We start from the raw sequence: 12605 nt of genomic DNA, 5'->3' as shown, positions 1-12605 counted from the left end.
ATCTGTTTTACTTTGATTTGAACCCCAGCTCCAACCTCTCCACTATGAGGGCTGTAACACACAGAAGGAATTCGGAATATATACTGGAGGCTGGATGAGAGGATACTCTTAGCACCCTCTCTGTTGCTTTGCAGTCTTTTGTTTTTAAGAACACAGAGTATTTGCTTGGTAAAACACAGTGGGTACTTTGGTCTCCTTGTTCCCTGATGTGGTAATCTGTTTGCCTCGTATTTGTATTAAAGAATGTCAAATTTCTCTAGTTAAGTACTTGACATGTTACTTTCAAATGCTGTGTTGTCCATGCTGATGGAAGAGGGTCTCTGTGATATAGGTGGAATACCTTCTGGAGCAGTTTAAATACCTTTTACCTCCAAGTTCATAGACATGAACTTGGGTCATTTCCGTGTGGAGCTGAGGGTGTTGCGGTAGCGACACTTCTGACTACGATGTCTGTGGGAAGCATCAAGTGGAGAGCTGTATGTCAGCTGTCACTACTCACCTATGAGCAGAACCTTATCCATTTGAACACCTACCTGGTACGTATTGCTACCAAGTGGTCAGCATACTACCCACGGTTGGGTACGTGTTTATAATACCAAAACTTTTGAATTGCAGAAATCACAACAAAACTTCTGGAACCTGAGTGAAAGGCTTTGCTAAAACAGTTGCCTTTTGGATTAAGCAGGTGCCTCTTACTGGAATTGTAATTCCACCAGTAAAAGTAGATAGCACCTTATATGTGCCTTTACATTAAAAACAATAAATCAAAATCTGATTTATGTGTATGGTAATACTTTCCTTTGACTGTGTATGAATTTGTCACTTTAAACTCAGAAAGAAGGTGATAAAAGTGCAATCATGGCCCTGCTTATGAGCAAAATATACCTCATTAAAATCAAAGATTTTTCTGCCAAAATTACATATTACATTGTTCATATTGTTTACATATAGGTCTGTTTACTAATATGCTGGCATCCTATTAAATAAATCCTTACTGTCAGAAAAGATATCTGGAAATTTTTGTATTAAACTTCAGTGTCAGCAGAACTTTCCTGCCACTGTGTACAAACTACACCTTTGCATGTGTATTTGGATACAGCCAGTAATGGTTTACGCTACCCTGGATCATGTATTTGTATTGGCAGGCTGATCTTTGTCCAGTAGTGATTTTTTGGTTTTTTCCTTGTTGTCTTGAATTCCAGTGATGTTTACAGAATCATTCAGTCTATCTTAGGCCTTTCAATTATGTTGTGTCAGAGACCTACAGTAACGATTATCATGGAGATTGTAAATGTAGTATACGTTATCTGTGATTTCTCTCTCTTATCCATAACTAAAGAAACAGAAAAGCAACTTATTAGTGGCAGCACTGCTTTGTAAAATTACAGTTTAACTCTGTGTAGTGGGAAATGAACTGTAACTATTGACTGTAAATTAAAAGACATAGAGAAATGTATAATAAATAGGACGCTTAGTGGTTGTGTGAATCCTATGGTTGTATGATTAAGCTTTTCAAACAGTAGCCAAAACAGCATTGCACAAGATGATTCAGAGCAAAACAACTTGATGTAGTTATAAATACTACCGTGGTCATTGAAGAGCAAAACCAGTATTCAAAATTAAGTACAAGCACCTGCATGTTCCTTTTTCTGAGTCATTATAGCTTGTGTGCATATATACCTTGTACAATTCTGCTTAACACAACTCAGTGACCAGAATGCATGATTGTTTGTTCTTCTGTGAGCTTTTAAACTGTTCATTTCCTTTAGTTATGTTATGTATGTCACCCTGCATGCATTTTCTAATGTTTTTGCCTCCCTGTAATTTCCTTATTGCAGTGCTGAGAGAAGATTGATGCTCTGTTTTGAAACCTAGAATGGTTGCAATAGTTAATAGACTCTACTGAAGTGTATAATGAGCTTTTGTGTAACAGAAAGCTTGAATACTCTGAATTGAATACCATTCCTACTGCATTGTGTCTGTTGTAACAACCCTGAAGTGGTACCCACAGTACCCACAGTAGTCTCTTTCTGGAATATCCTGTAAGGTACCAGTGTGGCCATATACCACAGCACACTGACAAGACAACCTTTGCCATTCACCTGACAGTGCCTGTTAATCTTCATGAGACATCAGGTGGATTGACACCACCATATTGGCTGGTCAGCTGTGACTCTTTGAATTCAAACTGAGTTACACTTCTTCACAAGAGGAAGTTTATTGTATGGCTTAGACAATGCTAGAAATATACTGGTCCCTTATGCAGGACAAATTTAATTCCAAATGTGACCAGAAATTGGCAAATTAATCTTCAATATTTGTCACCTTACATGTCTGAGGTGCTGGGGAAGGAAGAAGGTTTCCTTGGAAGGAAGATGGTTTCCTTATAAACTCTTGTAAAGCAATGGGTTGTGGCAGGTGTCACACTTGTTCCTTTAAAAATGCCTTCATCCCCTGTCCTGCATAATTTACATGATCTGAACAGAAAAAGTATATTAGTAGATGGATTCTTAACTTGAAATATTAAGGAAAATGCTTTACCAATAGCCACAAGTCCTCTGCTCTGAAGCAGCCAGAGTGTTTCCAACTAAGATGACACTTTAAAAACAGTTCAAGGAAAAAGAAACAGTCATTGGTCATGAGTTGCAGCACCTGAAAAGGTGGAAGCCACTTAGATAAATACAAAGCTATGGCCTGTGAAGAAAATTAACTATGTTATTCAAAGTATAATTAGAAATCACACTAATCAAGTAGGCCTTGATCCTGAAATCTGCACAAGCTCTAAAGATGCCTTGTTCCACATGAGGGCTACTAGGTAACGCTGGCAGGGGAGTGGATCTTGTCTCACATACAGGGGAATGTCTAAGCATAAAACTGCCAGTTTACAGCCTAAAAAGTGCAAATGTAAGGATTTGTGTAGAACAGAGAGGGTGAAGTCTTGCTCAGTTTGTGGGCTACGAGAGAAGGATTGGTCAGACTGCAGATGGCCTTTGTATTGCTACCTTACGTCACTTCATTGAACAGGGAACACCAGAGCAGAATATGCATTTGGGTCTTTATTAGAGGACCTTTAGAAAGGTAGCTTAAAATCTTGGAGAAAAGTCCAACTAGTGAACAAAACAAGAGTCCTTTGGCAGAGGATGCAACAGTTACTACTAGAAATCCTCATATTTTCCAGAAGGAACTTAGAAACTTAAAAGCTGTCTTAGGAAAAAATACCACTCTCTGAAAAAGAAGTGAGCATGTGCTTTTCCAATTACATTTGTGTTGGTAATTTCCTGTTACAAAGATATATAGAAGATCCCTGTTTATAATAAGAGGGTGCTCTTATTTTCATATCTTTATTCTGTGTAGGTTATAGAGGACAGAAAGGGGAAAGAGGCGAGCCTGGAATTGGACTGCCCGGTAACCCCGGACCACCTGGCCCTGCAGGTACAAGTCTCCAGATTTATTTCTGTTATTGTTATTTATGAACTAACAGGCCTTTCTCCCATTTTTCACATTGGTTTTACACCCCTGCCTTTCCTCCCAAGCTAAGTCATAGCATGAGGTCAGACCCACCCGCCTTCTTGTGGATGAGCTGGTGTGCAACTGACTGTCAGTGATAAAATGCAGGGCACTACACACACTTTGGTGAGGATTCTACTAATTCTAACTTTGTTTTACCAGCTGCCGGCCTGCCAGGCCCACCAGGAACACCAGGCTCACCCGGACCACAGGGGCCACCTGGACCCAGTGGGAGATGCAATCCTGCAGATTGCTATTACCACATATCACAGACTCGGTCACACACCAGCAGAAAATAAAAACCCTCTCCCCCAGACACTTGGGTTCATAATCACTTTTCACTCCTCCCAATAAGTTAATTTTTTAAATATTTGGTGCATTTTTATTTTTTTTTCCTCGACACTGCATGGTATATAGATAATTTGTAAGGCACAAAATTGAGCTTTTTTCTATGTTATTTGCAGTGTCGTAATTCTGAAATGATGATGTATATTTTCCGGAGTGCATTCCATGTGTTGTTTCTCATATTTATTTTGCTTAGAACAGAAAATAGGCACAAATAATTTTCATCACCTTCTTTCTTCAAACAAAAAATATTTTGTTATTACTTAAGACATTCTGTATGCCCCAGTAAGTAAGCTGGCTTTATTTTTCTTGCTGGTGGTGAATTTTAAATCAAAAATATACATTTCTGAAGTTTCAAAGCGTACTTGTTCATGGCGAATGCAGGACCTGAGCTGGAGCACTGAGAACTCTCTTCAGACTAAACATTCATGTCCCTTGAGGAGGCTCTGGCACACCTTCTGAAGAGGGTCTTTGTTGTGCATCACAAATGCTGCCCACCATTTCAGTCACGTCCAAGAAGTTGAAGAAGGAGATGAAGATGTGTTTATGATCTCCCTAATCCCATCCAATGCTGAGCTTCACACTGACTGAAAAATCACCAGGTGTAGCCCCAGGAAGTGTCTCTCCTGACTGGATGTTGTCCTAGCTAGGGGGCTTGTATGTTCATTTAGTCATGGCTACATGCAGTCCAGATATTTAACTGCAAAGGGCTGGTGTTGATGTTCCCGACTGAGAACCGGCATGTATTCTGACCATCACATGGACTAAGTGTACCATTGTTGCCTGTAATCAAGCTACTCTGCCATTAGGTCTGCCTACAGCAAAGGTGCCCCTTTGCTTTAGAGCAGAGTGGTGGGTACGCAGTCCAAGATGGGAACTTCACAAGCCTCTGATCTTGGCAGTGGTACAGTTTTCCTCTTCCTCCTGTAATAATCACGTGCTGAAATAAGCTTGAGAAGAACACGGAAACTGTAGAGTGTAAAATTCACTGGTCCTAGTAAATCGCAAAAAAGTCTCTTGAGTGCAAGAAAGATTGGAAAAAAGTACAAAACCCTCCTTGAAAGGTGTAATACCAAGAGCACAACTGCAGACAGTTTTCAGGCAATGAGTAAATCCTACAGGACCAGACAATGTTAGCCAGACAGAATGAAGTGTGCATCCTGTAGAGCTCAAAGAGTTGAGCAAAAGAAAATCTGGAGAAAATTGATCACACAGAGGCTGGTTGTGAAAAGGAGGGAGGAGACATGGCTAAAGTTTCACTTTGATTATTAGGAAACAGATCATCCTAGGTTAGTCCTGTGGAATTTTCTGCAGTGCAATAGAAAGTGAAGGTGCTATGGGAAGAACGAACACAGATAGCTACAACCCAAAACCTCAAAATACATCTGTTGTGCAAAACCATACTGAGGGCTCTCACTCTGTCGTTAGGAAGCCGGCCACTCTCCCACATCAGGCAGAAAAATGGTTTTGATGACTTCGTGCTTGAGCAGTACGGAGCTGCCAGGGAAGCATTCTCACACTGGAAGTGCTGGCTTCCAGAGAAGCTGTTGTGAAACATGAATCTGGCTGACTTCTTGGTTTTGCTGAAAAACAGTTAAGGAATGACCAGTGTGAGTCTTTAAAAACAGAAATACACTGGCATTTGTTCTGAATAGAGTTCCTAACACTTGCACCCAGAGTGAGGTGAAAGCAAAAGAGGCAGCTGGGGAGCTCAGGCACATATTCTGAGGGGGAAAGCACACATCCCTGACATATTCATCAATTAGATGTTTGGATGAAAGAAGGTGCTTGCTACAACGAGATGTTAAAGGAAACATAAGGATGAAAAGCTGAGAGTAAACAAGCAGGACAGATGAGGGCAGCAGGAAAGAGGATGCTACCTAAAGGAAATGTAATACACCCTACAGCTGGGGACTCCCTGTGGGGTCAGAGTGGTTTGTATGTCCCTCACGAGGCTGGGAACAGATAGGTCAAAGCCCACCAGCGAACCCCAATCCTCACACCTCCTTTTCTGCTCATCCCTCCCATCCCTTGGGAGGCAATAGCTGCCCCTTCTTTAGGCCAGCACATCCTCCGCTCTACGGGCGGTGGGCGCCTGTCCCACCAAGGGTGAAGGTGCAGGACAAGTGGTCCTGCCTGTGCTTATCTCAACTCACCCTGCTCCTCTTCCAGACCTCCTATGTCCATGGAGTGTGTTTTGGTTTGCTCTGTGGAACTGATCGCCTTTCCAGATCTGGTCCTTAGAGTGCCAAGGCTGTGAGAGCACTGGGAACTGGTGAGGCAGCTTGAAACCAAGCAATTGTCTGTCCTGAGGCACCTCCTGCACTGTGGGCCCGGGGTCTGCCAGCCCAGCAAGTACAGCCTTGCACCAACACCTGTCTTGGTGTCTGTACATGTACACCAGTGGAGGAACAGCCCTACATACTGGTTTCCATTCTCTGAAAGGAACTGCTGGTCAGGTATCTTGCATAAGCATTTTCCCTCTTTTTTTTTTGTTGTTACTTCTCTAGTAATTCCAATATGTGTAATAGTCTAAACATTTTTTACTTCATAAGTTAATTTTTGACTTAATTTTCTGTGATAATATTTTAAAGGGTGCTGTCTTGTGAATAATATTCATGCAACTTAGAGGTTCACAAGCAGCCCTACCTGGAAGGCTGTACATAGACTATCATGCCACATTAATGGTATCTGTATATTTTGGGGCTTTTAGGTAGCTGAAACCCAGCATCTGTCATCTGTCAGATGCAATTGCTGTATGTTAATTTACTTGAACTTATTGGAAAGCAAAACACTTTTTATATTTGAAAAAGTTTTATTTTTTCATCTATGTTTCCTACAGATGCCTTTTTCTTTGTATAGGCTCAAACACAAAGGTCTTTTTAAAATGCATTTGAATGCTTTCAGTTGATTTACAGGTAACTTTGGTAACTATCTTGTTGCATTATTTTTATTTTGCTAAAAACTCACTTTAATTTTCCCATGTGAGAAAACGGGTATTTTTTTATATGGGCTATCTCAATACCTTTTTTAAGATGCCACGTTCTTCACTGAGGTGAATCAGTGTTAATCCCAGCTTAACTCACACTGGCTTGCTCCTACTCTGTATTTTTAGAATCAAAAATGGAATGTAGCTGGAAACATGTTTCTGCATGGTTTTCAGGTTTGGCCCCTGAAATTTCTTTGCAGTTTCAGACTGATGTTGTCGTAGTTTTTGGGGAGGGGTTGCTAATCTATTTTGCAATTTGCTTTATCAGTTTTGTATCTGTTTTGAGCAGTTCATGCTGCAGTAAGCACTACAAGGAACTAAACACAGGAGATTATTTTTTACAGTAACGTGAGGTCTTTGATTTGGTCATGTTTACGTGCAACAAGACTCGGAAGTGAAATAACTTTGACAAAATATTTTAAACCTTTCTTAAAAGCTCTCTAAGCTTTATCCTAGTTCAGGGTGAGACTATTATATTTTATGGCAAGTTGCTCTGTCACCTATTAAGAACATGTTGAGATTTTCTTGAAATTGCTATGTACAGAACTACTCAGTTTGCCTAAAGAAAGAAAAAACTTGGTAAGAGAGAAACTTTACCAAAGCTGCAGTAGACCTCCTGTTGTCCACATGGTGGAGTCTAAAACATCCTTTCAGTACAAAGGGTATAGCCCAGGCCTAACTTGCCCAGCAGTGCAAGAGCTGACCCAGTGATGCATATTCTCACAGCACAAGAGTCAGTGTTTCTCATTTTGTTCTTGAGCCTGACTTTTTTTTAATCTATTTAGTTTTGCATGGTAGTATTTGCAGAAATACTGCCTTTCTTGGATAATTATTGTTATGTAATATTGCTTAGATTTTATTTGTGTTTATTATTATATTTTGTTTTGTGTATGTTAAAAAGAATATGTATTAGTGGGACATCTCACTTTCAGGCATCATTTATGTCCCCTAAAATGACGTTTGTCTCCAGGGGAGGAGGGGCTTACCTCTGGTTAATAAAAATTACAACAGCATCCTTCATACAAGCTGTATGAACAGCAGTGCAGCCTGATAATATTTTGAAAACCAATATTCTTTTCTTAAACTGGACTTGGTTTCAATCCTAAAAGAGCACTATGATACAGGAACAGGATTGATTGTATCGTCCATCCTTTGTTTTATGATTTTGGGTTATGATAGATGTTAGATATGCACAGCTTTGTTAAATAATTGTATTTTTAAAATTAATGGATAATCACACAAAATATCTTGGAGCTTCTTCTTTTTCACAAGGATGAAATACTATTTTTCATGTCAGTATTCACTCAGTTTTTCTCTTCTTTTTCTGAAATGTTTACATAAAATTCTTGTAAAAATCCCACTGGCTAAACTAGCATTTTATAAACTTGTTTCTCCAAATATACTACTTAAAACAAGTCCCTAACATTGCATTTTATGAATGCAGTAGAATTGCTGCTCTAATGTGACATGTTAGAATAAGAAAAGTATCTCAGAAATCAAAACATTGTTGGTTTAGTGTGGGTTTTTATCGAGTTTTTGTTAGTTTCTGGATGTACCAAATCATACAAATTGTCTCTGAAATCTGATATGTCCATTACAACTACACTGTATTGGAAGGATGTTGAAATCCACCTCTAAACACACAGGCAGGTGTAGGGCATGGAGAACAAGTTTAACCCTGATCTTGTCATCGTTGGTGTTTAAGTGGAAAACTTTAGCTTCATGATACCTTAATGAAATGTTGTTTTCAAATATTAATTGCTAAAAACCATTATCGATTCTAGACCAAAATAAATTTATAGCTGAAAAGATTGGAGTCTACATGTCTTTTAGCAGTTTTCTTTCTGAGTCTTCTGTTCTATAAACACAAATGCATTTAATTATTTACTGCAGTTTTAATGTAAATATATTGTCTCCAGTCAGTATGTTTGAAGGATTCTCAATGACATACCTTGTTTTTTTGTATTCTTTCATTTCTGAATGATATGCAGCTGTCACTGAATGAATCATAGTACATGCCGACTGGTTGCTTCCTTCCTTCCTTCTATTTTTGGTTTGCAACATTTAGGGTTCTGTTCAGTGGAAATGTATTAAGTGGATGGAAAATTGCTTTTTACATTATGATGTGGCCATTTACATCTGAAACAGTATTCCGGATGGAAATGGAAATGTTTCACATAATTTCTCTTTGCGCCTCTGTCAGAAATGTTAACTTTTCCTTCTGTGTCAAATCACGAGAGGCAGGATGCAACTGCAAATGGGAGAAAGGAGACACACAAAGCCACTGCAGTGAGCTCTGGGGAGTGGTCAGAGCAGTTTGGCTGAATTTAGGGGGTTGGCTTTTGACCATGCTGAAGTCGTGCTTCCTATGAGCTGGTGAAACTTTGGGCTCTACAATCTGGAGGGAAAAAAAAAAGTGAAAAACCTTGGCCTTAATATGTATATAATTTATGGAAGTTAATACATTCTCTGAATCAGGTGCAGATAACTTTCTTGTCTAAATATGACATAAGCAGTTCAGTGAATCAGCTTCTTGAATTAAAGTGATTAACTTTAGAGAACTTTAGGCATTTTCATTGTTCTCTTGCTGCCTAACTCTCCCAGGAGGAAAAAGAGAACTCCTATGCCAATGGCATTTTAAGGGACGCTAGGTAATAATCTGACCACTAAGTTGATTTTCTTTCTTCCAATTTCATAGTGGCTTCAGCAAGTTCATTTCATTCATTGTCTGAAGCTGCCAGGTTTACTTGTCCCTTTGGATGCGCATGCAGCAAGCGAAACAGAACAGGAATAACAAACGATTGAAGAGAGGGGAATAAAACTGAAGCTGTAACAAATTATACAGGAGCAACATATAGCATGGATGGGCCTGGAGAGTGGTGGTGAACAGAATTAAATCCAGTTGGTGGCTGGTCACTAGTGGAGTTTCCCAAGGGTAAGATCTGTTTAATATCTTTATCAGTGATCTGGATGAGAGGATTGAGGGCACCCTCAGTTTTCAGACTATACCAAGTTGGGCAGGTTGATCTGCTGGAGGTTGAGAAGGTCCTGCAGAGGGATATGGACAGGCTGGCTTGACGGATGCTGGAGATTGCCCTGACCCATGTGCAGGACCTTGGCTGTGTTGAGGATTAATCTTTCATGAGGTTCCTGTGGGGCCACTTCTCGAGCTTGTCCATGTTTCGCTTGATGGCATCCCTTCTCTCTGGTGTGTTGACTGCACTGCACAGCTTGGTGTCATTGGCAAACTTGCTGTGGGTGCACTTGGTTGCACTGTCCATGTCACAGACAAAGATGTTGAACAGTGCCAGTCCCTGTCCAGGCCCCTGAGGAACATCACTTGTCACTGGTCTCCACATGGACATTGAGCCATTGACCACAATTCTGTGAGTGCATCCACCCAGATCTGTCAAATCCATGTCTCTTCAGTTAAGAGACAAGGATTTTTTGCAGGACAATGTCAAATGCTTTGCACAAGTCCAGGTAGATGATGTCATTCCCTCTTCCCTCATCCACCACCGCTGTAACTCCGTCATAGAAGGCCACCAAATTTGTTGGCAGTGCCAGGTTAACAGTCAGACTCAATGATGTTAAAAGTCTTTTCCAACCTAAACAAGTCTATGAACTGGTTATGATTTTGAGGACATTTTCTTTGGGTTCCTGCCTACACTGAAGTAACTGAGGAGCTAAAATATGTATTTATTACAGTGCAATTAAGCCTCCAGAATTAGAAGTGGTGACAGAGATCATGATGGGTAAAAGTGATTTTCACTGGCCTTTTGTTCAGTTAATCTCATAGCATTTTTTAATGCTGAACCTGAAGGAGATGAGAACATGACTTACTTGGGACTTCACTGAAATTACAGGAGCACCTGGTTAGAATTGGTGGCACGCTGTCAGTGGCTTGTGAAACCTCTCAATCTCTTTGCATTGTGCCTTCTAAATTTATTTGTTTGAACTGGCACTATTTTTTCTCTGATTCACCATAGTCAATACACCTTTTTTTTGAATTCATAACCCTGTCTTTATTTTCCAAATTGTTATTTACTTGAATGTGCTGTTATGAAAAATCCAGTCCCTGGTATGTTATGGTATATAGTGTACCATTCGTTGGGTACCTTTTTCCACTCTTGTGCAAGATTTGAAATTGGTAAGTACTTAGATTAACCAATACATCCCATAATGACTTACAATGGGCCTGAGGATTTATTCTTCAGTTCTGTATTTTAAGTTAAAACTTGTGAGTCAGCTTGAAGGCAGAAAATCTGTCAGAATCTTAAGCTATCCACTTATATAGATTCTGCATTGAATTGACCCTCAGTGTTGAATTTGTTTGATTGTAATAATTCTTATTTGTTTTTTACATATTAATGTTTTTGCTTCTACATGAGTTTCCTTCCATAGTGGAATTTTATGCATTTTTCAGATTATATTTTCTAAAGCACTTCACATTTGTATTTAAATGTTGGGGGTTTTGCTTCTTTTGATTCATATGTGTATGTATTACATATGGAAAACAATATTTTCATTCTGTTATCAGATGGGTTTCTTTCTTTTCAACAGTTTTACACACTTTATAGTCAAAATAAAAGTTTGCTGGTGAAACTACAGTTTGTCATTACCACCAGTTTTTTATTTGTTGCACTATGTAAGTAGTACTTTTGAGGATTATGCCCTAAATCAGAAAAATCTGACCTAATTCTAAAACACCTTTATGTGTGCCCAAGCCACTCACCTCGTGGAATCTTCTGGATATGTTCCTGCAGAATTAAATTCTTTGCACTTATCTATTTTGGCGACTTCTTGTAGTATTAATGCAGGGGATGTTGGCTATGAGTTTGGCCAAACTGGAGGTGCATGAAAACCGTTCTGTCCCAGGCTTTGCCCTGAGTCTTGAGGCAGGATGGCATGTTTCTTTATGCCTATTTTCTTCCCCCCTCTTTTCCCTGACATCTCACCCAGTGCTGCTTTTGTGGAACTAAATAGAGCACAGTAGCTAGGTGTAGATAAGACTTGTAAAGATTTGACCTCTTTTATATTTATCGTCTAAAATACTGGGCTATGCAAGGGATAGAAAAACATTGATGCCTTAGGGTTTTTGGGATTTTTAGCTTTTTGTAGATTTTAATGTAGCTGTCACACTTTAGAATAGTAGTTAACACTCACCAAACCCTATTCCCCTATTTCATATTGGATTTCCGAAATTCTTTAGGCTTGTTAAAGCTCCTTTCAAAGTAGGACTGTAGTAAACACATTCTGTTTAAGAACAGTCACACCCCGGGCCTGAACAACAAGATACCATCACAGTCAGAGCAACATTCAAGTCAGGAACCTTGGAGAAGCTCCAAAGACAGTAGGTGATGTGAAGAAGAGGGAGATGAGGAAGAAAGGTGTCTTGGAACCCCTGACTCAATTCCAGAGAGGCATGCCAGGGGGCACATCTGGAGGTGGGTAGTTCTCAGATCAGACAATAAATGGTGGAACCCCTGGACATGGGGCATGCGCCATTTCGTACTCCTTGCACCAGAAGGCATTAATTAGAGACCTGCTCTATAGCTTATCTCTGCTAAACTTGCCTGGAGTTTTTTTTGCTCCCAGTCTTTAGGCAACAACATTATCAGAACTAATCCCATTTAACTAATTCTAAAAAGTCTCAAGTATACTTTATTTTAGTAGGCAGCTGAATCAGACATTTTTGTCTCAAGTGATCTCTGTTTAGGCACTTTCTGTCAACACATGAGGTGCCAGAAAAGTGGCTTCTAGA

At 39.7% G+C, this 12605-nt stretch overlaps 1 protein-coding gene across 4 annotated transcripts in view; it reads left to right on the top strand.

The window, feature by feature from the left end:
* Nucleotides 1-11451, top strand: part of COL19A1 (collagen type XIX alpha 1 chain) — a 190602-nt gene extending 179151 nt beyond the window's left edge. For all 4 annotated transcript variants that reach the window (XM_032683529.1, XM_032683530.1, XM_032683526.1 and 1 more), the window contains 2 exons: nt 3355-3432; nt 3670-11451. In XM_032683529.1, the coding sequence (XP_032539420.1) occupies nt 3355-3432; nt 3670-3806 (215 nt within the window). In that variant the 3' untranslated portion in view covers nt 3807-11451. The remainder of the gene's footprint in view (nt 1-3354; nt 3433-3669) is intronic.
* The last annotated feature ends 1154 nt before the right edge of the window (nt 11452-12605 follow it).

This window comes from Chiroxiphia lanceolata, chromosome 3 (assembly GCF_009829145.1).
Source record: "Chiroxiphia lanceolata isolate bChiLan1 chromosome 3, bChiLan1.pri, whole genome shotgun sequence".
Taxonomy (NCBI): Eukaryota; Metazoa; Chordata; class Aves; order Passeriformes; family Pipridae; genus Chiroxiphia; species Chiroxiphia lanceolata.
The sequence above is the reverse complement of the archived record's forward strand: the minus strand, read 5'-3'. Positions and strand labels throughout refer to the sequence as shown.